The sequence below is a fragment of the Salminus brasiliensis genome, chromosome 5 (genome assembly GCF_030463535.1).
Source record: "Salminus brasiliensis chromosome 5, fSalBra1.hap2, whole genome shotgun sequence".
Classification (NCBI taxonomy): domain Eukaryota; kingdom Metazoa; phylum Chordata; class Actinopteri; order Characiformes; family Bryconidae; genus Salminus; species Salminus brasiliensis.
The window spans coordinates 43,140,773-43,167,136 of record NC_132882.1 but is presented as its reverse complement, the minus strand read 5'-3'; the positions used below and the strand labels follow the sequence as shown (position 1 = coordinate 43,167,136).

At 40.3% G+C, this 26,364-nt stretch overlaps 2 protein-coding genes across 4 annotated transcripts in view; one reads left to right on the top strand and one right to left on the bottom strand.

Annotated features, from left to right (window-relative positions):
- ddr1 (discoidin domain receptor tyrosine kinase 1) overlaps positions 1–26,364 on the bottom strand; it is a 171,403-nt gene that overhangs the window by 101,933 nt on the left and 43,106 nt on the right. The gene's annotated exons all lie outside the window — the stretch shown is intronic.
- Positions 23–25,717, top strand: LOC140556505 (uncharacterized). Of its 2 annotated transcripts, none has more exons than XM_072680501.1 (13): positions 23–197; positions 4,429–4,544; positions 6,195–6,334; positions 8,942–9,065; positions 9,194–9,315; positions 11,517–11,603; positions 13,229–13,318; positions 15,644–15,732; positions 17,355–17,583; positions 20,927–21,049; positions 21,137–21,302; positions 24,275–24,360; positions 25,569–25,717. In XM_072680501.1, exons 2-13 carry the CDS (start codon positions 4,531–4,533, stop codon positions 25,661–25,663), a joined length of 1,365 nt encoding a protein of 454 aa, XP_072536602.1. In that variant the 5' UTR covers positions 23–197; positions 4,429–4,530; the 3' UTR covers positions 25,664–25,717. The 2 variants fall into 2 exon arrangements, with proteins under 2 accessions (XP_072536602.1, XP_072536600.1); XM_072680499.1 differs by lacking the exon at positions 23–197 and adding an exon at positions 1,655–1,954.

Below are 26,364 nucleotides of genomic sequence, written 5' to 3'. Positions count from 1 at the left end.
TTAATCTTCACAATTAATTTAATAAACAACCTCATTTAATTTGATTTCTGTCCAAACAGGGCTGACCTCAGCAGTGGTCTGATCATTCAGTCCCTTGCAGATACACATCTCTGTGCTTTCCCAGGCCGAAGTCCTCTAATCACGTGACCACATGATGCAAATTACAGTGATTACCGTGACTGTATTGCCATCCTGATGTGAGAGTTTTATCTACTTCTTGCTTTCTGGTATGTGAGGACGCCCCAGTTTCTAGCGTACGTGCTAGGCTAGAAGCGTTGCTTTTGTTGATGTATTAGAATTTTTTCCCATAAACTGATTCCAAGAACTTATAAATTACAAGCATTGCTTACAGATATCAACAAAGATGTATTATGTCTAATATTAGTCTAGAATATGTCATTTTAAAAACTATTTTATTATAAAAATAAAGAAATCTGAGGAACATGGTTGTATTTTGAAAAAATGTTTTATTTACTTTTTATTTATTAACTTTTGTCATGATTTATGGGTCTGTACACATGTTAGTTTTGAAGACCATTAATAGAAACTAAAGCTATGCTGTAAAACTAAAATGGAAATTACACAAATTTATTCAAATGTTTTGCATAATTTAAAAATTCAGTTGTAAACCGGTCTGGTGTGAAAGTGGTTTAATTTCTAGACACTTTGAACAGAGGTAGGAAAGTATATAGCTTTTTAATATATCATTTAACACCTCCATCTCCTTCTGAGTTTTACCTAAGAAATGTTGAATAGTGATTTTCTTTGGAAATTATTTGGTCAAACGACACCCAGAACGTCTCCCTCCACCATAATTGGACTCGGACAAGTTTTAAAAAGGTTTTAGACCAAAATCTTTTCAAAACTCTCATTAGGCCTCGGGCCTCAGCTAGCAGACCTGTAGGCATTTCAGGCTGCAACTCGTGGTAAGGGAAGCGTTCAGAGGCATTCCCTACTAGTTCCATCTGGTTGACCATCATAGCTCTTGACCAACGTAGGGTATATCTTTGCCTGAGTTTAATGGCATCGCTGGTCTACCAGCATGAACAGCTTGACCAAGCTTGACTCAACCAGTTAGTCCACAAGCTTGTCGACCAGCCTGACCACGCTGGTAGTCCATCAAACTCAAATGCAAACAGACGCTAATCAAAAGCTCTAGGTGTAACCAAACCCCACTGCTGGTACGCAGGATAAGCTGGTTGACCAGCTTAACCAGCCTGGGTGACCTGCTTTTTAACCTCCTTGACCATCAGGGACCAGCTAGCTAGCTACCAGCAGAAGAAGCAGTAGTTCTTAAACTGGAATTTTTTTTTAGTTTAGTTTTTTTTTCAGTATTTTGAGTTTGTTTACATGAAAAATAATTGTAAAAAAATTATTGAGCATTTTTTTTTTTTACAAAAAAAATCAGTTTTCTGAAATTGCACTTTGTTTTTAATTATTTCACTTTTGCGTACGTTTTATTATTATTATTTACAAAATTAGCTCGCTACGTTAATTCCTTTTTTATTTTTCCAACTTTTCGCAAATTTTGTATTTTCGTGTGTTTTTAATCAGATTTAATAAGATTAGCGTGTTAGCATACGCCAGCTTCCGCTAGGTGAGGTCGTTTTCGTTGCGTGGAGTTCCGGTGAGGTCGTTTTTCTTTTTTTACCACGTCTACGGTCGGAACTCGTCAACCCGAGGATTTATGGACGCTAAACTGTCTCAGGAGGGGCAGAATTAGGGGCAAACCTCCTCGATTTGCTGAAATTATTTTTAGTGATAGATTGAAGAGCAAATAAATAAATAAATAAATCGTTTAAAATAAAAAAAAACGCACGAGTTTGAGTTTAATAGGTGAGATCTGCTCAACAGAGGCGTTCAGATGGGGGAGGTGAGAAAGCTGCAGAAGAAGTTGAGGCAGATTGAGAACCTGGAGATCAGAGTTTCGCTTACACCAGAGGAGAGAGTGAAGGTACAGAGCAGAAACGAGTGTTATCCTGGTTGGTGGAAGCTTTTTCACGTTGTTTGTGGTCGTAAAATGCAGCTGAAGTTGGCTTGCTGTTGGAATTGTCCGTTCCACCTTAAATGCTGCAGCAGCTCCATTCTGGCGCCTGAGGCGCCAGAATGGAGCTGCTGCAGCATTTAAGGTGGAACGGACAATTCCATCAATACTCCCAACAAATGAGAGGCAAACTTCTTGGTCATTAGTGGTCCTTCTTCCACATCATCTCAGAGACCCCAACTGCTCTTTCACCCCCCCCCCCTAATGGTGCTGTTCTCGTGCTGGGCTGATGTCTTCCTGGAGGTTCAGACCTGCTTTATTACGGTCTTATTACAGGAATCCAGCAGAGCTGTAATGATGCTTATTAATAAGCTCTAATTATTCTAATGATTAGGATTATGAGGGGGTTGTGTGAGCGTTTGTCCTCACATTCTCTCTCTCTCTCTCTCTTCCACTCTCTCTCTCTCTCTCTCTCTCTCTCTCTCTCTCTCTCTTCCACTCTCTCTCTCTCTTTCTCTCTCTCTTCCACTCTCATCACTTTCTCTCTCTCTCTCTCTCTCTCCCTCTCTCTCTCTCTCTCTCCCTCTCTCTCTCTCTTCCACTCTCTCTCTCTCTTTCTCTCTCTCTTCCACTCTCATCACTTTCTCTCTCTCTCTCTCTCTCCCTCTCTCTCTCTCTCTCTCCCTCTCTCTCTCTCTTCCACTCTCATCACTTTCTCTCTCTCTCTCTCTCTCTCTCTCTCTCTCTTCCACTCTCTCTCTCCCTCTCTCTCTCTTCCACTCTCTCTCTCTCTCTCTCTCTCTCTCTCTCTCTCTCTTCCACTCTCTCTCTCTCTCTTTCTCTCTCTCTCTCTCTCTCTTCCACTCTCATCACTTTCTCTCTCTCTCTCTCTCTCTCTCTCTCTCTCTCTCTCTCTCTCTCTCTCTCTTCCACTCTCTCTCTTTCTCTCTCTCTTCCACTCTCATCACTTTCTCTCTCTCTCTCTCTCTCCCTCTCTCTCTCTCTTCCACTCTCATCACTTTCTCTCTCTCTCTCTCTCTCTCTCTCTCTCTCTCTCTCTCTCTCTCTCTCTCTCTCTTCCACTCTCTCTCTCCCTCTCTCTCTCTTCCACTCTCTCTTCCACTCTCTCTCTCTCTCTTCCACTCTCATCACTTTTTCTCTCTCTGTCTCTCTCTCTCCCCCCACATTCTCTCTCTCTCCCCACATTCTCTCTCTCTCTCTCTTTCTCCCCACATTCTCTCTCTCTCTCTCTCTCCCCCCCACATTCTCGCTCTCTCTCTCTCCCCACATTCTCTCTCTCTCTCTCTCTCCCCCCACATTCTCTCTCTCTCCCCACATTCTCTCTCTCTCTCTCTCTCTCTCTCCCCACATTCTCTCTCTGTCTCTCTCTCCCCACATTCTCTCTCTCTCTCTCTCTCCCCACATTCTCTCTCTCTCTCTCTCTCTCCACATTCTCTCTCTGTCTCTCTCTCCCCACATTCTCTCTCTCTCTCTCTCTCTGTCTCTCTCTCTCCCCACATTCTCTCTCTCTCTCTCTCTCCACATTCTCTCTCTGTCTCTCTCTCCCCACATTCTCTCTCTCTCTGTCTCTCTCTCTCCCCACATTCTCTCTGTCTCTCTCTCCCCACATTCTCTCTCTCTCCACATTCTCTATCTGTCTCTCTCTCCCCACATTCTCTCTCTCTCTCTCCCCACGTTCTCTCTCTCTCTGTCTCTCTCTCTCCCCACATTCTCTCTCTGTCTCTCTCTCCCCACATTCTCTCTCTCTCCACATTCTCTCTCTGTCTCTCTCTCCCCACATTCTCTCTGTCTCTCTCTCCCCACATTCTCTCTCTCTCTCTCTCTCTGTCTCTCTCTCTCCACACATTCTCTCTCTGTCTCTCTCTCCACACATTCTCTCTCTGTCTCTCTCTCTCCACATTCTCTCTCTGTCTCTCTCTCCACACATTCTCTCTCTGTCTCTCTCTCTCCACATTCTCTCTCTGTCTCTCTCTCTCCACATTCTCTCTCTCTCTCTCTCTCCCCACATTCTCTCTCTGTCTCTCTCTCCCCACATTCTCTCTCTGTCTCTCTCTCCCCACATTCTCTCTCTCTCTCTCTCTCTCTCTCTCTCTCCCCACATTCTCTCTCTGTCTCTCTCTCTCTCTCTCTCCCCACATTCTCTCTCTGTCTCTCTCTCTCCCCACAATCTCTCTCTGTTTCTCTCTCCCCACAATCTCTCTCTCTCTCTCTCTCTCCCCACATTCTCTCTCTCTCTCTCCCTCCCCACATTCTCTCTCTGTCTCTCTCTCCCCACATTCTCTCTCTGTCTCTCTCTCCCCACATTCTCCCTCTCTCTCTCTCTGTCTCTCTCTCCCCACATTCTCTCTCTGTCTCTCTCTCCCCACATTCTCTCTCTGTCTCTCTCTCCCCACATTCTCTCTCTCTCTCTCTCTCTCTCTCAGGTCTCGAAGAAGGCGGAGCTTCGAAGCAGATTGGCTGAGCTGCTGCTGCAGCTTTCTGGCCCCCAGCAAACCCAGTGCATTGTGGGAGAACAGGAGGATAAAATGAAGAGACAAGTGTAAGAATGAGAGAGGAAGTGTGTGAGAGAGCGAGAGAGTGAGCGAGGGTCAGGAGTGTGTGAAGCGAAGCTCCGTTCGCCCCCCCGGCAGGTCCGCCTCTCTCTCTCTCTCTCTCTCTCTCTCTCTCTCTCTCTCTCTCTCTCTCTCTCTCTCTCTCTCTCTCGTCTAGCCGGTATTGATTGGAAACAGTCACGCATCTTTAATCAGACCGTACCTTTACCCACCTCTCAGCCTCACACCATCAGCACCCAGCTGTGTGTGTGTGTGTGTGTGTGTGTGTGTGTGTGTGTGTGTGTGTGAGAGAGATCTAGTACAGGTGTTAGTGGTGTGAAAATCTGCTACATGACTGTGTTATTACACACACACACACACACACACACACACACACACACACACCTTATGATTCACTGAATCGGTTCATTGCATTTGCTTTTCTAATGAAAGAATCAAACTGATTTGTGACAAAATTTAAGACTCTATGATTCACTGAATCATTTCACTGAATTTTGATTTGGACTGAAAGTTGATTCGTGGTGAAGCTTGAGTTTTCCTGACACCATTCATTTAATTTCACTGAAATTTGGTGTGTCAAGAAATCTCAAATTTTACCACTTCATACTAAAATAACCAAATTGATTCCTGGTGAAATTTGAGATTTTATGACTCACTGAATCATTTCGAGAATGACATTAAATTGTGGAAGAATTTGATATTTTAGGATTCACTGAAACATTTGAATTGTGTTGAATTGTACTAAAAGAACCATATCAAATTAGATCATGATTTTTTTATTGACTCAGATTGAGATGTGGTGTAAAATGGTGTCTATTGACTCTTTGAATCAATTTCAGTGCAGTTTAAGTTTTACAGAAAACCAACTGAATCAAATTAAATATTTTATATATCTTGGGTTGAGCAAAAAGAATCAAATCAAAGTGAATCAGTGCAACACTTGAGATTACGTTGAATCATTTCAGCATTCCCAAAGAATCCAGTCCGATGTGGTGTAACTTTAGAAATCATGGTGCAGTGAATCATTTGTTTAAAGGATCATACTGAGTTGCACTATATGTCCAAATGTTTGTGGACACCGCTTCTAATGACAGCATTCAGTTACCTTACGTTGCACCTATTGCTGACCCACACACAGCTGGTCTAGTCTCTTTAGAGAAGCACTGCCAATAGAATAGGACTCTCTGAAGCAGATAAACAATATGAACCTATTGGCACTATTCTGCCTAATGCCAGGCATGGGCTAGTAGAGGGGTATAAAGCCCCCCAGCATTGAGCTGTGGAACAGTGGAACTACTGTGTTCTCTGGAATGATGGATGGTGGTGCTCCATCCAGTACTTTTGGGACGAGGTGGCGAGTTGGGGATGATGAGGTGGGGTGCTGATCATCATCCAGCATCCTGACCTCCCTAATGCTCATTTTGCTGAATGCAATCAAATCCTCACAGCAATGCTTTTTCTCCAAAATCTAGCAGAAAGTCTTCTTGTCTGGACAGTAGAGACAGCTACTCCAACAGAAGCAGGATCAGCTTTTTAATACCCTTAATTTCAGAAAAAATAAGGAATGAGCAGGTGTCCCAATACTTTTGTCCATGTAGTGTACATAGTTGTGACTGATATTGATGTTGTTGTTCTAGAGAGGATGTAACAGAGCATCGCACGGGTCCGACTCCAGCAGTGAAGATACCACGAGTAGACGACCAGAAGAAAGGGGAAAGGGAAAGGAGCAGTGGACAAACACACAACATCCCAGACAGACCCAGCCCACCAGACCCAGGTCACACACACACACACACACTTCTGCATGTTCATGCCCACACATATTCAAGCTACTCAGACTAGCGCCTCACTCTGGGCCGTCCATCTCCGGTTCCGGATGTGTGGACGTGTAATTAGGATTTGACTATAGGCCGTTCCGTTTCCCCTCTTCATTCTGGAGTTAAAAACAGAGGAGGCCTGAGGCCAGTGAGGCAGGTTAACCCCTCAAACCCCTCGCCTAGTATTCACACATTCATATTAAAGTGGCGGTTCGGTCCAAGATCAGATCTCTGCAGTTTTCTCTGCACCCTGGATGCAGTCAAACAGCCTAGTCCAGAAGACGTGCCTAGAGTCTGAGATGTGCTTCTGTAGTTTTGCTCTAGAGCTACTGGAGGCTAGTAAAGCACACAGGTAAAGGTAACTGCAAAGCAGCAGTAACTGCTATTGATTATTCAGTAGCTTAACCACTCTGAAATATTTAGTAATAACTGTAAATTATTGAGTAACTAGTATGAATTAAGGAGTATCTACTATAAATTATTCAATATCTGCTATAAATTATTCAATAACTTCTATCGATTATTCAGTAACTTAACTACTCTAGTAATTACTGTAATTTTTTGAGTAACTACTGTGAATTACTCAATATCTACCATGAATTAATCAGCATCACCTATAAATTATTAATCTACTATTAGTTATTCAATATCTGCTATAAATTATTCAGTATCTACTATAAATATTCAGTACCTACTATAAATTATTAATCTACTATTAGTTATTCAATATCTGCTATAAATTATTCAGTATCTACTATAAATATTCAGTACCTACTATAAATTATTAATATACTATTAGTTATTCAGTATACACTATCAATTATTCAGTATCTACTATACATTATTTAGTATCTACTGTGAATTATTCAGTATCTTAACTACTCTGAAATATTTAGTCATTACTGTAAATTATTGAGGACCTACTATGAATTATTTAGCATCTGCTATGAATTAATCAGTACCTACTATAAACTATTAATCAACTATTAGTTTTTCAATATCTTCTATAAATTATTCAGTATCTGCTAAAAATTATTCAGTAACTACTATCAATTATTCAGTAGCTTATCTACTCTAGTAATTACTGTAAATGATTGAGTAACTACTATGAATTATTCGGCCTCTCCTATAAATTATTCAATACCTACTTTGAATTATTCAGTACCTACTATAAATTATTAATGTACTATCAATTATTCAGTATCTACTATAAATGATTTAGCGTCTCCTATAAATTATTCAGTAACTACTATGAATTATTCAGTAGCTTAACTACTCTGAAATATTTAGGAATTACTGTAAATTATTGAGTAACTACTATGAATTATTGAGTATCTGCTATGAATTATTCAGTATCTACTATACATTATTCAGTATGTACTGTACATTATTCAGTATCTACTATAAATTATTATTTTCTACTTTAAATTGTTCAGTATCTCTTATGAATTATTCAATATCGACCATGAATCTTTCAGCATCACCTATAAATTATTCAGCTACCTACTATGAATTATTCAGCATCTCCCATAAATTATTCAATACCTACTTTGAATTATGGAGTATCTACTGTGAATTATTCAGTACCTACTATAAATTATTAATCTACTATTAGTTATTCAGTATGTACTATCAATTATTCAGTATCTACTATAAATTATTTAGCATCTCCTATAAATTATTGAGTAACTACTATGAATTATTGAGTATCTGCTATGAATTATTCAGTATGTATTGTACATTATTCAGTATCTACTATAAATTATTATTTCCTACTTTAAATTGTTCAGTATCTCTTATGAATTATTCAATATCGACCATGAATTTTTCAGCATCACCTATAAATTATTCAGCTACCTACTATGAATTATTCAGCATCTCCCATAAATTATTCAATACCTACTTTGAATTATGGAGTATCTACTGTGAATTATTCAGTACCTACTATAAATTATTAATCTACTATTAGTTATTCAGTATGTACTATCAATTATTCAGTATCTACTATAAATTATTTAGCATCTCCTATAAATTATTGAGTAACTACTATGAATTATTGAGTATCTGCTATGAATTATTCAGTATGTATTGTACATTATTCAGTATCTACTATAAATTATTATTGCCTACTTTAAATTATTCAGTATCTCATATGAATTATTCAATATCTACCATGACTTTTTCAGCATCAGCTATACATTATTCAGCTACCTACTATGAATTATGGAGTATCTACTGTGAATTATTCAGTACCTACTATCAATTATTCTGTAGCCTAACTACTGTGAAATATTTACTAACTACTGTAAATTAATGAGTAACTACTCTGAACTATAACCAGCTATTCAGTAACCGCTATGAATTATGTTTATTATTATATTTATTGAAGATAAACTCACACTGCTTTGTCATTAATTTTTTTAATGGTGTAAATGAACAGCTTCCCACACGCTCTTCAGTGCTGTCCACACACCTCCTGCACTGGTGGGACTTTTCTTCTTCACAGCTTCATGTCGCCGCTGAGTCCCACAACAATCTCTCAGCAAGTGCCTGTGTTCCCCTTCCAGACTCGGAGTTCAGATCCCTCAAAGCATCCTGGGAAACGGCCAAGTTTCGCCTCAGGGTTCTCGAAGGCCACAGTGACATCATCACCTGCGTCGCCGCCGTGGACAACCTGGTGATTTCGGGCAGGTACCGGGGGTCTTTTTTTCAATCTGTGGGTGAAATTAGAGGATTTGTGCTCCTAACAAACTGTGAAATTACCGAGCTGACGGCACCTTATCTCTCCCTCGCCCGCCCGCCCGCGCCTCCCTTACAAGCCGCGATACCACGGTGAAGGTGTGGCACGTTCCCACGGCAACGGAGCAGCGCAATCTGGGGGGTCACAGCGGTGGGGTCACCTGCCTCAGCGTGCCGCCGGCGGAGTACTGCAGGAGACTGGGTAAGAACGCACTTCCACACGGAGCCCGAGAGTGATAGAGCTGCGGACACGGCACCCCGCCGCTCCCCACAGTTATCAGAGCAGCGTCCACATTCTCAATTCTCATCAGCTCTATTACAGGACAGCTGCCCGTGGAGATTAGATTAACCCACTAAATCCCAACGTCGCTCCAGCTGTGTGAGTAACCACTAGCTGCCGTTCAAAAGTTCAGACCCAGCGGTGTAAAATCCTGGTATTATGGCAGTCCTGTGCAGCTTCATGGGCTTCAGGTACAGGTGAAGAAGAAGTGAAGAAGTGTTCAGTGGGTTCAGAGTGACCCTAAAATGACTGAGGGCTGTAGAGCGTTGTAATTAGTTTGTAATTAGAGGTGGGCAATATGATAATATTTTACATAAATATTCTTTGTTAATTCTTTGAAATAACAAAGTATGAATTAACTTAGTACAACACCAAATATATGTATTATTTAAAAATGAAAATATACCTACTATATTTTACCATTGTGTCATGTATATTTGATGTATGACAATATTTAAAAAATATTGTATGTATAGTTATTTTTAAATAATACATATACTTATTTAATAGTTATATAAAGAAACAAACACAGTGTATCAGTGTAAACAGTATCGTCAGTTTCACATAAAAATGACAAAAAAGTTGTAATATTGTTATAATTTCCAAATAATGTAACAATCCCAGAAATATAACATCATTTTACACTTAACTCAAAGTCAAAAGTTTACTAAAACACTATAATATGTTACGTTATTTATGTTTTTTTTAGTTAAAAGCGCACTATAAGTACTATATCCGTTATAATACTGTATACCATATAACGTAATAGTAATACTAAATCTATTTTTAAATTTTTCAGCATAATGTAAAATTAGTTTAATCCTGTTTAATTGTTATAATGTGTTATAATATTGCGATAAATATCTTGTTTAAAAATGTATTTAAATGTCATGGTATAACATTTTATTGCCCAGCCTTAGTTGTGATGAAATTAATATCAAAAATCATTACATTTCAAAAGTTGTGATTCATTTTAAAACTTTTTACCACAAATATTAATGTAAGCAGCTCATTACAGTATATAGTGTTTCCATCTTATTGGTCACAGAACTAAGAATTAATATATATATATATTTGCTTAATTTTGTATAGTTTATATATTCTTATTTATTTTATATATGTTTTATATATTTGCTTATTTGTATGTAGGTTGAATAGTTTTATATTTATTTTAAATAGTTTTATATAGTTTTGTGTTTGCTTATTTTATATACGTTAAATATTTTAGTACTTTTTATATAGTTTATATATTTGCTTATTTATATATAGGTTAAATAGTTTAAAATTTATTTTAAATAGTTTCTATATGTGCTTATTTTTAAATAGCTTATATTGTATTTTTTTTTCAGTTATATATTTGCTTATTTTTGTAGTTTATATAGTTTAATATTATTTGATATTGTTTATATATTTGCTTATTTTGATAAAGGTTGAATAGTTTTGTATTTATTGGATATCATTTATATTGTTTATACATTTGCTTATTTTTAAATAGCTTATGTAGTAATTTTATTTATAGCTTATAGTTTTATATTTATTTTAGATATAAGTTATAGGTCAAATATTTGCTCATTTTTATAGTCTGTCATTTTATATAGTTTACATATTTGCTTATTGTTATAGTTTATCTAGTGTTATCTTTATTTGATATCGTTTATGTATTTGCTTTTTTAATGTAGTTTACATTGTGTTTAATATCGTTTGAATAGTTCAAATGTTTGCTTGTCATATAGTGCTAAAATTGGATGTCTCATAACGAGAGAACCCCTTTTTGGTGCTATACAGAACCTTTTAACCAGCACTTATTAATTGTTGTTGTTCTGTGTGAAACTGTTAACTTTACTGGGGAACCTTGAGGATTTGTGATGTGATTGTTTTGACCACGTTAGCTGAATCAGTTATGTCTTGGCAGTTCTGTATTTATCCGCAGCTCGTCCATTTACTTCTCCATCTCTTTCCACCCACCTCTGCTGTCGTGTCTGCACTTTCTCTGCTCTCCTCCTTTCCATCTGTCCGTCTGTTTGCCTGCCTTTGTCTGCCCTTTCTTTTTCGCTTTGCTTTTTAAAATGATGCTCCCTGGCAAACTGCCCTCTCTCTCTCTCTCTGACTCTGTCCCACTGTAGCATCTGCTCTGCGTCTGGGGGAGAAGGAAAGGTTGGTTCTGAGCGGATCCACTGACTGCTGTGTGAGAATGTGGACGCTGAGCTCCGGTGAGTCACACAATCCACTGTTCAAACACACCTATTCATGCTGAGCAATCAGTCTGCACACACTTCTTAAACTGTCCGGGGAAGTGTAACACACGTATAATGCAGATGAAGTTCGGACACCATTTAAACATCTGGACGTCTGATCTTCATGGAGGTACTCTAACTAAACTCACACAACTGAAGAAACCTCACTTATAAAGTAAAATGAATAGAAATGGAATTTTCCTGTTAGCTCATGCCTCCAGCCATCAGCAGCCAGAGCCTGAGAGAGCACAGTTGGTCCTTGCTCAGTCCTGATCTTGAATAAATACAGTTATTTTGACATAATTAGGTCAAATCTTGACAAAATAGCAAAGTTTTTGGACATTCTTAGTCCAAGACAGACTTTATTTTCACATAAACTAATCATTTTTGGTCCAAATCTTAAGAAATCCAAAATAATTGTTTTCACTGTCTGTCAAGTAAGGCATTATTTTGACAAAGTCAGTTTTAATTTTGAGAAAATACACTGTTACTGTGACATAATCAGTCGGATATAGAGAAATAAGGCATTATTTAGACATGATGTGCTAAATTTCTGAGAAAAAAGGATGTTATTTAAACAACTTGCCAAAATACAATGTCCCAATCTCAGAAAAATGACTTTTTTGACATAATTGGTCACATTTTGAGAAAATAAGGCATTATTTTGACCTAATCAGTCTACATTTTGTGAAAATACACTATTATTGTGACATAATCAGTCCAAATTGAGAACACAGGGCATTATTTCAACATAATCAGCTAAATTTCTGAGAAAATAGGATCTTATTTGACAAAATACAATATTATGACAGAAAATGTCCAGATCCTGGGAAAATCAGCTATTATTTCTGCACAATTTGGTCCAAATCTTGAGAAGATAATGATCCATTGTTTTGACATTAGGCAGATAATAATTATTTATTATTTTAACAAAGCCCAAATTCTAAGACAGTAAGCCATTACTTTGGTGTAATCAGTCAGATATTCACAACATAATGCATAATTGTTTTAACACAGTCTGCCCAGATATAATAAGGCAAATAAGGCATTATTTGACATAAACCTAAATCTTTTTAGGTCCAAATCTTATGCAGATAAGCCATTGTTTTCATATCAGTCAGGCAATAAGCCATTATTTTTGAAAAAAATTTTTTGACATCGTTTGAACATAGTCATAACTTGACAAAATACAATGTTATGTTGACAAAAAATGTCCAGATCCTAAAAAAAGAAGCCATTATTTCATGCACAATTGGTCGAAATCTTAAGAGGATAATCCACTGTATTGATATCAATCAGAGGATTTATTATTTTAACAAAGCCATTACTGACAAAACAATAAATTCATAATTGTTGGGCATTCTTGGCCATAATTAACCAATTAACTGAATTAGCATACTTGTTATATTGGGTAGGACAGGTTCGTCATCTGTCAGTAAACAGTAATCTTGCTGTGTGTTCTCCCCTGAAAACGTAACTGTAAATATTGTATGTGTGTGTGTGTGTGTGTGTGTGTATTATATATGAGTGTGAAGGTGCTGTTGATGCTCATTAGACTGGATTGTGCGTCATGCTCTGTGCTGTGTGTGTTTCTTTGGCAGGCCAGTGTGTGAAATCCATCTACACCTTTAATGCTGTCACAAGCCTCTGCTTCATAGCGGAGGGGGAAGGCTACATTGCGACAGGCTCAGGTGAGCAGTCCGCACATGCCAGGGTGTGTGTGTGTGTAGACGATCTAGAGGATCTAGGGGTGGGGGGGGAGTGGTAATCTGAGATGCATCACGATTCTCCCTTCACAAATGGCCCAAACAGATTTATATATAGGCTGTTAAATTAACCAGGGTCCTTATAGAAAATCTGTTCCCTCAGTCATCATATTGGCAAAAGACCCCCCGGGCCGTTATTTCCAGTCCTACAAGACCGAGTTGAGGACCTACTTGAAATGGGGAGAGACCTAGAAACCTCAAGCTGAAAGCTAGGCTAAAGTGCTGAGAGGATAGCATCATTTTGTGAAAATACAGCGTTACTGTGACATAATCAGTCAAATATCAAGAAAATAAGGCATTATTTTGAGAAAATCGGCTTCATTTCTGAAAAATAGGATGTTATTTGACAAAATACAATGTTCTGAGAAAATCAGCCATTATGTCTGCATGATTTGGTCCAAATATTGAGAAGATAATCCATTGTTTTGACATCAGGCAGATAATAATTATTTATTATTTTAACAAAGCCCAAATTCTAAGACAGTAAGCCATTACTCTGATGTAATCAGTCAGATATTCACAACATAAGGCATTATTATTTTAACATAGTCTGCCCAGATTATCAGAAATTAAGCTGTTAGTGACAGATTCAGTGAAATATTGAGAAAATCAGAGTTGAAATTTCAGAAAAAAAGACTAAGCACTTACTTTTTTGACATAATTTGTCAAATCTGAATATAATAAGGCATTATTTTGACATAAACTAATCATTTTTGGTCCAAATCTTAAGAAGATAAGCCATTGTTTTCATATCAGTCAGACAATAAGCCATTATTTTTTAATTACTTTTAATCATTATTTTCACAGTCTGTCAAGTAAAGCATTATTTTTGACAAATATTGAGAAAATATGGCATTATTTACATTTCTGAGAAAACAGGCTGTTATTTGAACATAGTCATAACTTGACAAAATACAATGTTATGTTGACAAAAAATGTCCATATCTTGAGAAAATCAGCCATTATTTCTGCACAATTGGTCGAAATCTTGAGAAGATAATCTATTGTTTTGATATCAATCACAGAATAATGTTTTATTATTTTAACAAAGACATTACTCTGATGTAATCAGTCAGATATTCACAATATAAGGCATTATTATTTTAACATAGTCCGCCCAGATTATCAGAAATTAAGCTGTTAGTTCGACAAAATCAGTGAAATATTGAGAAAATCAGAGTCAAAATCTCACTTTTTCGACATAATTTGTCAGAATTTTGAGAAAATAAGGCATTATTTTGACATAAACTAATCATTTTTGGCCCAAATCTTAAGAAGATAAGCTATTGAATGACTATTGGCTTTGGCTCAAATAACTCCAATAAACTTACTCTGAATAATAATAAGGGGCAGCTGTTTCGGAAATTACCCAAACAGTGGTAAAAACACACCCTGTGTAGCAAACGTCCTCACGCAACAGGCTAACAAGCAGGAACAGCACGCTCAGTAAAAATATGTTGCCTGAAGGTCTGTTAGAGGTGTTAAATGTGTACATTCAGACTAAAACTAGCATAGTCAAACTACAGCACCGTTCTAATGGGACTATTTTGCCTTACCGCACCCCTCCACCACGAGAGTTACAAAAATAATAAGGTCAAATCTTGATTTCCAAACTATTGTAAAACCATTTCCTAGGTATTAAGCAACATATTAATACCAGTAGTGTGTAATAGCGTCCTTTGAGGCATTAAACCTTTCCATTCACTGCCACTGTGAGCAATTTTGACTTGGCAAGTCTCGCAAAAGTAGATGACCCGCAACCAAATATGCAAAAAAATGAATTTAGAAATAATTATGGAATTTTTATTGATGTAAATGTTGGCCTATAGGCCTAACAAGCGTACAGTAAAGGAGAAATATGTGAGTTTGTCGCTGCTTTAATGCAAAAAATTGTATCTCCATTTTTCCATTTTTCACTTTTTGACACAATCTGATTCTGGCCACTGTTCTGTACGTTATTTCCTGATAAACGGACCAATAGAAATGCTCCAAAATGACTCGGAATAAAATCCTTTTCCATTGACTTCCATGGAAAGTTACGCAGGTTTTTTCCTTCTCCTGTAAAGTTGCCGTTTTGGAGATATTAGAGACTCCTGCACTGAACCATGCGCTTTCCAGCAACCCCCCCCCCCCCCCCCCCCCCCACACACACACACACCCCTAACGGATGTGTGTGTGTATGCGGCGTGCGTCCGCTCTGTCAGTGTGTTGAGTGTGATGCTGACTGATGTGGTTGTGTTTGTGTGACAGACGGTGGGAAGCTGCAGGTGTGGGACTGGCTCTCTCAGGAGAACCGTCAATCAGTCAACGCGCACCTGGACGCAGTCACCGCGCTACAGGTGGGCGGGCGCCATAGCAACAGCACCGGGGCCGGCCCGGCTGGCACGCGGACGCCTCGTCTGCCTCCTCGTTAGAGCGGCATCGATCCAGCATCTATCAAATTTTAATATTCCTCTCCTACAGCTTAAAGCTCAAAGCGGGCTGGAAGGCTGGTCCTCAGAGGACCCACACAGAGTCGAGCCCCTCTGTAAACGCCTCTCGCTCCGCGCTCCTTATTTATTTATTCTCACTGATATTTACACCACCGTTCACATGCCTGACATCAGTGTTCTCCGTGATTGGGAAGCGGTCTGGCTGCAGATACATGCATTGCACGACGCCGGTATGCTAATACCCTGCGACTTCAGAGGTTTTCCAAGTGGCCTAATTAGTAGAAAGCTGTGAAAAATTTAAATGAACACGTCAGATGTGTCCAGATGGTTGTGAACTGACTCAGAAAGCTGTAGATTGTCCAGAATGAATAACCTCATATTTTTAGAACTGTACCAAAAAAAAAAAAAAACAGGCCGAAAAAGATCTGAAATAATCGCTGGTTTCATTTCCTTGCTTGCTCGCTTGCCATCAGCAGCCGGAGTCAGAGGGAGCACAATAAGGCCTCGCTCTCTCGGAGGTGGGTCGACGGCGCTTCCTCCCCACATCACTCCTAGCGTGATGATGTTGGTCAGCACAGGCATCCGTTAGCTGTTGTATCGGAACTGGGGGTCCGGTGCTTTCCTCCGAGTGCGCTAGGCTACCTAGCCATGAAAAGCCATATGGCTGGAGGAGACGTGTGCTAGTCTTCGCTCTCCTAGTGTTGGGGGCATTGCTGGTGATAGGGGGAGTTTCACAACATAAACGGGGTTTGGATAATTGGGAAATAAATTAGAAATACATTTTGTAAGTAATAATAATCCATCAAGGGCGTCATTCGACCCCATGTTGCTATGCCCCCCCCTTCCTAAGATCTCGGTGGTAAAAAGTCCATTTTATCTTGGATTGCTGAGTAGAACCTGAGCAGGACTTCCCAGGCAAATTAACAACAGCCACTACATTTCACTACATTTCCCACAATGCCAAGCTAAAGCTATCTCACAGCTGTATGTTTTCGTTAAGGCCGCTTATAAGACCGTATGACCTACCTAAGTATACATATTAGACCGCTGGAGCAAAGGCATAAGCTAATTAAACTAGCAAAGTTCGGTTAGCTACGTTAGCATAGGCTTTATTTATGCGATATCAGGCTTGCAAAATAAACAATAACTATATCTATAACTATTTATATAAAACTAATCCACGTATAGTTTTATGCCACAAAGGCAATATTTAATGCCTGTTGGTGCATAAAGTTTTCCTCCCTGGACAGTAGAGACAGTTACTCCAACAAAAGCAGGATAAGCCCTTTTTAATACCCTTGATTTTAGAAGAAACAATGAATAAGCAGGTGTCCCAATACTTTTGTCCATGTAGTGAGTATATATATATATATATATATGGCTCTGAACCTTTGAGTGTTGCAAACTGCAAATGTCGTCCTCAATTTCTCTGCGTTTATTATTTATTTATCCTCAGCCTTATTTATTTCATAAGAGTTTCAGTTGTCATGGAAACACAGTGCCACTGACCCTCCCTCCCTCCCTCACAGTCCCAGGGTCCTCTGGTGTTCAGCGGCTCGGCAGACGGGAGCATGTGCGTGTGGGAGGCGCGCGACGGCGGGCCGGAGCCGCTCCGCAGGCTGCAGAGCTGGGGGTCGGAGGTCACAGGCTGCGGCGGGGGCGAGGAGGTCGGCGGGAGGCTGAGGCTGAGCGCCCGCGGCGACCGTATCTTCCTGGCCTGCGGACGAGCCAGCATCCGAGTGCTCAACTGGAGGACGGGTCAGAGCTCCATCCCAGATCACACTGCACATTTACCAGCAGTTACGTCAGCACTGCCGGAGTTACACGCCATCACTCACTGGAATAGACAGGCGCCAGTCAGCTCGAGCTGAGCTGCTAGCTTGCAGTGCAGGCTCGTTCCTTATCTTCCAGTTTGGGATTGCGCAAAACTAAAGATAAATTCTATAGTAATTCCCAACTTTTCCCAGATCCCATCACATGTATAATGAAGTATATTTACTGGTTAATAACTGATGGTTGTTTCTAGGGCTGCAAAAGGCTTGCGACCAAATAACAATAATAATAATAATAATAACATTTTATTAGGCAAGTAGTTGGCCACGTCATCATGTGCGTTTCCTGCAATAACTAGGACAGTAAATGCACATATGTCACTTTCATATATATATATCATTTCATATATCTATATATATATATATATAACTTTAATATATATTTTTATTATAACGTTATTGTTATAACATATATAATCATATATAATTTTCTAATTCTACCTATTTATGTATGTTATAATAATAATGTCATCACATATATATATGTGTATATAAGTTACATTTTGCATGTACTGTCCTAGTTATTGCAGGAAACGCACGTGATGACATCACCAACTACTTGCCTAATAAATAAGTTATTTGGTCGCAAGCTTTTTGCAGCCCTAGTGGAAAAAATCAGCAGTTATTAAACAGTAAATATACTTCATTATACATGTGATGGGATCTGGGAAAAGTTGGGAATTATATATATGTGTGTATATATATATATATATATATATATATTTATATATTTATTTATTAATTTTTTTTTTTTTTTAAAGCCGTTTATTAATTGCTGAATAATTGTTAAGTTGAATAACTGCTTATTGTTTCCAGTAGTGGTGCAACGACTAATCAACTTAGTCGACTAAAATTGGCGACCAACTTATTTGTTAGTCGATTACACTAACTGGGACAGTCAATGCATAAATCAGTGTCGTTATCAGTAAACATACATATAATATAATACAGTGTCATAATTCAGTTTCATATATATATATATATATATATATATATATATATAGCAGCAGTATTTAGTGCTTTGAGAGGAAAACTATTAATGCATATGAAGTGAGGCAGTGACCTCCTCTTTGATGTTACTATGGCCGTCATGCTGCATTCGCTTTCCGAACGCCAGCGTTGGGATTGTGCTGCTGCAAAAAGTTCCTAAAGAAGAAAACTTCAAACAGTAAGCGCGTCTCGGCCAATCACCCGCCTTTTTCAGGATTCAGGGGGAAATTGTGTAAATTCGATTTCCCACCAAACTAAGAGAGAAAAAAAAAGCTTCAAAGCTCCTCTTCCCGGTTGATTGTAGACGGCGCGGAAACGCCTGCGACTGCAGCGCGCCCCAGCCAACAAGTACAGCAAAGCCAGCTAGTGCGCACCACCTATCCTCCTCAGCGCGGCGACAGTTCCACAAACAGCGCCCTGCCAACCTGTCAGCGCTGGCGAGGCCTCCCCGTCAGCACCAGGCATTTAGTCAACATCCCGCTCCGCCGAGCGCTCCTGTGTTTGCTGTGCCGAATCCTGTTATGTTTAATATCTCGCCGCCCTCAGCAGACTCGCATTTGTTCTGCGAGCCCGAGGCTGTTTAACGGATTTATTAATGGAATGCATCACGGCTGGGCCGGCGCTTTCGCAGCTGCTGCGCCGAAGTCCCGGCAGCGGGGAGAGAGAGAGCGGGGGGGGAAAAAAACAACACACACACACTCGGAAGAAAAGCCTCGCCGCTCCGGGGCGGCAGGAAATTTCCAAAAACATCCGGAACGTTCACGTCTTAATCCCGTCTCTTCGGAGCGCGGCGGATCCGGGGATACTTCTTCTGAAGGGTGTTGTTATCCCAAAAATCTGTAAACAGTTACACCAGATTAATCGGAAGTTGCCCACGACACGTGCAGCCGGCTCGTAGTGCGAGGGTCTCGTTTGGGGGCTGCGGAGCGGTTCATCACGGCGTGCACATTTAGAGGGTCTGTGATGGACCCTCAAACCTGAGTTGCTTACAGTTGTAGTACTAAAGAGCACTGGGATGTACTGCAGTACTGTCTGCGTCCGGAAAATCAGATCCGGGCGTTATTCGGGGTTACCCTTCTCACACGTCTGGGGTACGAACAGCTGGGGGTTCTCCGTGTGGGACGGCTTCTCACCGCAGGACGTGTTCCCCGTGGTTTAGGCAAAGGGCCTAATAGGAATAGGACACTGCAGAAATCCATAATAATACTTAATAATTCATAATTATTCATATTTTTTTTAGCATAGCAACCATCTAGCAACATCAAAGCAACCACATAGCAACACTATAGCAACCACCTGGGATACCATAGCAACCATCTAGCAACATCATAGCCACCACATAGCAACACTATAGCAACCATCTAGCAACATCATAGCAACCATCTAGCAACATCATAGCAACCACATAGCAACACTATAGCAACCACCTGGGATACCGTAGCAACCATCTAGCAACATCATAGCCACCACATAGCAACACTATAGCAACCACCTGGGATACCATAGCAACCATCTAGCAACATCATAGCAACCACATAGCAACACTATAGCAACCACCTGGGATACCATAGCAACCATCTAGCAACATCATAGCCACCACATAGCAACACTATAGCAACCATCTAGCAACATCATAGCAACCATCTAACAACATCATAGCAACCACATAGCAACACTATAGCAACCACCTGGGATACCATAGCAACCATCTAGCAACATCATAGCAACACTATAGCAACCACCTGGGATACCGTAGCAACCATCTAGCAACATCATAGCCACCACTCAGCAACACTATAGCACCCATCTATCAATCAGTTAGCAACACTATAACAACCACTTGGGAACCACTCTAGCAACATCATAGCAACACTGTAGCAACCACCTGGGATACCGTAGCAACCATCTAGCAACATCATAGCCACCACCCACCAACACTGTAGCACCCATCTATCAGTCAATTAGCAACACTAAAACAACCACTTGGGAACCACTCTAGCAACATCATAGCAACCACATAGCAACACTATAGCAACCCGTGGTTTAGGCAAAGGGCCTAATAGGAATAGGACACTGCGGAATTCCGTAATGATGTCAACACGCCCACTGTGAATCCTCCGGAAAATGACCTGCTAACTGGGACAGTCCTTGGACTTTGTACATGGTGGTGGTAGTGTCATTATGATGTACGGTGTAGCTGTATTTGTTATAAAGCCATTGCTCATGCTTATAGATGCGGTCTGACTGCCTCTGCGTCTGTTTTGTCCAATCGGATTCAGGTACGGTGAGCAGATTAACCAATCACAGCAGCACTGCTGGCGTCACAGATTGCGTCAACCAAATCCCGGGGGTTCTGATTGGCTCCTGCTTTGACCTCACCACAGGGGAGAGTTCGCTTAACTGTAAGTAAACGCCCTGAAGAACGCTGAGCTTTAGCAGAGCTCTAGCAGATCCCCTGTCTGACCTTTCCTTCTTCCTGTCCTTGTCAGTGTTCTCTCTCCCTCAGAGCAGGTACCTGGTCTCGCTCACCTGTTCGGAATTGCCCAGGATCCTCTGTTTCGCGGCGTGGCTCACTCCGAGTGGAGGTCATCGCTGGGTCACCGGAGGTCGCGACCTCACAGTCTGGGAACAGCTGCAAGGAAATGTCAAAAAGAGGTGCGCTGCTGAACCCCTCTAACTTTAGCCGAGGCTCGTCGAGGCTCATCCCGCTTCGATCCGCCAACATCCTGCTCCGGTCCGGAACGCCGTCATTGATCCGGAAAAGCGATAGTTCAGCCAGAAATAAGACACACACCATTTTAACTCCCTTAGTCCAGATGTGGTCGATCAGACAGGGCGCGTCTGGAGTTTTTGAGCTACAAGGCTAATGTGGCTAACAAGTAATACAAGCTTATGGACACCAGTTAGCATCGTGCAGATTACACCAATTTCACCACCATTGTAAATCATTCTGATTGGGAAAGTTTCTCTAGAGTGGAGCATTTTACATCAAACACACTCACACCATAGCAACCAACTGTGGTAGCATAGCAACCATCTAGCAAGACCATAGCCACCACTCAGCAACACCATACCACCCATCTATCAGTCAGTTAGCAACACTATAACAACCACTTGGGAACCACTCTAGCAACATCATAGCAACCACATAGCAACACTTTGGCACCCATCTAGCAACATCACAGCCACCACCATAGCAACATTATAGCAACCACATAGCAACACTAAAACAACCACCTGGGATACCATAGCAAACATCTAACAACATCATAGCAACCACATAGCAACACTAAAACAACCACCTGGGATACCATAGCAACATTATAGCAACCACCTTGGGTTATCATGGCAACTATCTAGCAACCTCATAGCAACCACATAGCAACACTATGGCAACCACCTGGGATACCATATCAACCATCTAACAACATCATAGCAACCACATAGCAACACTAAAACAACCACCTGGGATACCATAGCAACATTATAGCAACCACATAGCAACCACCTGGGATACCATAGCAACCATCTAACAACATCATAGCAACCACATAGCAATACTATGGCAACCACTTGGGATACCATAGCAACATTATAGCAACCACTTAGCAACACTAAAACAACCACCTAGGATACCATAGCAAACATCTAGCAACATCATAGCAACCACATAGCAACACTATAGCAACCACCTGGGATACCATAGCAACCATCTAACAACATCATAGCAACCACATAGCAACGCCATAGTAACCACTTATCTTACAAACATGGGCAATCACAGTGTGTCTGCGTATTCGTTACCAGCTCCAAGTTTAAGAAAAGGAAAGCTATGGACGTCCGGTTCCATTCACCACCACTGTGATTAATGAAGTCTGGAGAAGTTCTCCGGCGGTACTTTGCTCTGCGTGACTTCGTTTACATCTTAACCAGTTTATTATTAATGGAGTTAATTATACTGAAATTCTTAAAAATCGGTGGAGTTCCCCTTTAACCACCGTGTGCTAAAACTAAAGGAGCTCAGTTATGCTCGGCGGGTCTCTGCGAATCAGCTAATTTTTGGGGGGGAAGAGGATAAACTGCAAGTCCACTACTTGGCCAAACTGTCGCTTTAGCATTCAGCAGCATTCTCTCTCTCTCTCTCTCTGTCTCTCTCTCTCTCTCTCTCTCTCTGAGCCCCGGAGCCCAGAGCTGAAGTATTACACGTGTCCCGCAGCTCAGCCACAGCCGCTACATCACACATAATGAACTACCTGCCATCTCTATTACTGTACGCCATTCCCACACATTCCGCTCCTGCCGCTGCTAATGGCGATCCAATAATTTTGTCGATACGACCTTTCAGAAGGCGCAGGTTACGTGTTCATTGAAGAAGAAGGATGAAGGGAAGTATTGATGTGCAAATAATCCTCCAGCTCGGTTAAAACACACTTTCCGGCAACACACACTTTTAATAACTCTGTCGCTGCGCGTGCTGCTCACACTCCCGCACTGACAGTAATAACATGGACCTTTGTGCTCATTGACTGCATCATGATGTGGCAGGACATGCCCACACACACACTTACACACACACACACACACACACACACACTTACACTCATGTGAGTAATGCTTCATTGGTGCCATCTTGATGTTTGTGTGTTTCTCACACACAGTAGAGTGGTCTAGAGGGGCTCTATTAAAAGGCCCAGTGCCTACATTTCTCTTGCAGGTCGTATTTCACCCCGCTGCCCGTTAATAAACTGACCAAAACTGGCCCCAGTTCATTATAACTTCTGCATGAGTGGGCGGGGCTAAACTGCTGTAGGCTGTATGCAAATGTTTGGTTTTGTGACATCATTCATTTCATACTACATCAGTCTTGCTTGCTTGCACATCGCAAAGCAACCCCATAGCAACCACTAAGTAATCATCTAGCAACATCATAGCAACACCACTGCAACCACCTGGGAGACCATAACACTCTAGCAACCACAAAGCAACTCTAAAGCAACCACTCAGCAATCATCTAGCAACATTATGGCAACACCACAGCAACCACCTGGGATACCATAACACTGTACCAAGCAACTTGAAAGCAACCACTCAGCAACACTAGAGCACCCATCTAGAAACCTCTTAGCAACACCACTGCAGCCACCTGGGACACCATAGCAATCATCTAGCAACATCATAGCAACACCACAGCAACCACTTGGGACACCATAGCAATCATCTAGCAACATCATAGCAACACCACAGCAACCACCTGGGAGACCATAACACTCTAGCAAGCAACTTGAAAGCAACCACTCGAGCACCCATCTAGAAACCACCTAGCAACACCATCGTAAGAGCAGTTGCTTTCCATAGCAACCGCCTAGCAACCATTCTGTGCTTCTCTCTCCTTTTAAATGTGGGTTAGTTCTAAAACTGCATGCCTGACTCACCACACACTCGCCTCTAATTGTGTGGAGCTGATAAGGAATCGTAAATAGACGCGTTAATGTGGAACAACGTCATCTGTAAACAAACACCATAAGCTCTCGGTACTCGTTAGCGACGTTAGCCCCACAGTAGGCCGGACTGGACTGCTGAACCCTGCAGCTGCTTCTTCTGACTGTACTCTCCCGTTTTGACCCCAGGGGTGATGTCACTGTGAGACGAGACAACCGATTGGACAACACACTTACGGAATCTGACAAAGAGGAGGAGGAGGAGCAGAGCGATGGTGAGGAGGACATACAGGGTGACACTTTTTTCCCATGTGTCAATTTCTTGACATAATATTTCAAATTAATAATATATCTGATAAAGTATTTATTAAATAAAAGTAATAATTATTATCAAAGTAGATCAACAATCTCAACTAATAACTAATAAATACGTTTAAAATGCTAATTCACAACATTAAGAAAACAATTCTTTATTTTGAAGATACAAATAAATATTTTTTGAGAAAATTTGTTAAAATGTAAAGAAATAAAGCAAAAATTTCAAAAACAAAATCTAAATTTTTACATTTATTTGAGAAAATAAGTTAAAACATGTCACAATCCTAAGATGGAAAGCCATTATTTTGACATAGAGAAGTCCAGAAGTTAGAGAATATAAGTAGGTATTTCAAAATACGTCAAGATTTCAGAGAAATATGTTGAATATTGAAGATTGTAGCTCATCGTTTTAAAAATGCAAAGTCAAACGTTTGAAAACGTATTTCAAAATGTGAAGAACGTAGGTTATTATTTTGGATACAATTTTGAATTTATTCGAAAAAAGTCACTATTTTAAAACAAAAATCAAAAATTAAGAAAGAGAAACTCAATATTTTGAGTCGAGCTAGTTGTTTTTTTGTTTGTTTTTAAAGTTAACCAACTATAAAATCAGTCAAAATTTCAAGAAGTCAATATTTTGATAAGAAATAATATTATTTTTTAACATAATTGTGTCTGTATAATTACAATTATTTTGAGATACTAGTTAAAGGTTGAGAAAAATTTAATGTTTTTTAAATACCAAGTCAAAATGTCCGATGTGGTTGGGGGGAAGGAGAGAATACGTAAGGGTTGGGTAATTTGCGATCTAAATTGGTGACAAAATGGATACAAATCTGAAATTAATTTAAATATATATATATATATATATATATATATATGCAATTTTAAAAAGTTGTGATGTAAGCATTTTAGAATATGTCAAAAAATGTGATAATATAAATAATTACATAAAAGTTAATATAATATAATAATTTAAATAAATTACTGCATCAGATTCTGCATGATTTTATTTATAAACACACCTCAAGCTGTTAATTGGCAGCTGAGGATTGACCTTTACCCCAATAATCGGTCAGGAAAATGGGCACGGTTGAAAATTAGGCTTTTTATTATTTTATTAGTTTGCATATCTTGACCTTGATGCCCATCTCTCTTTTCCCAGCTGAGGAGGAGGAGGAGGAGGACTCCATTCCCCAAGATGCATCGGACACAGAAGCAGCGGCTAATTCTTCTTGGCTGCGTTGCGCTCTCCAGTGAGAGAGCGAGAGACCTAGAGATAGAGGTGGGGAGAGAGAGAGAAAGAGAGAGAGAGAGATAGGGAGAGGGAATTGGACTGAAGGAGGCAGGAGGTGGGGTGTGAAGTGTAGCAGATTGAGTGAGTGGTGACGGGGCAGGGAGAGCGGGTGGACAGCAGATTGTTCGGCGTGTAAACGTTGTGTCATGGAGCCAATAAAAGTGCCATACTGAGCCTGTGTGTGTGTGTGTGTCTGTGTGTGTGTGTGTGTGTGTGTGTAATTATTTATCACGGCTGGCGTTTCTGTCTATTAATATCCGCGGCTCTCTTCTTCATCGCGCCGCTCGGCCGCCCAGCTCTGAAATGAATGCATATTGATTTCTTTGGGCCTGTTCCCTCTGTCTGTCTGTCTGTCTGTCCGTCTGTCCGTCTGTCTGTCCTTTTTTTTAGGAAGCTGAATACTTTTCTCTCATCCCCTCCTCCTCCCCCTCCTCTCACGCATCCTTTTTTTTCAGGTTAAGTCATTTCTCCTTCTTCATCTCGGAAGACTATTTCCGTCTTCAAAATCCGGTTCCGTTTTTTCCTCCCTCTTCTGTTCTGTTTAATTGAACCCGTTAAAAAAGCATAATTAGCATTTAAATCTCTCTCATACAGGAGCAGCACCCCTCCCCTAACTGCTTTCTCTCTCTCTCTCTAACTCACTCACTCACTCTCCCATCCACGC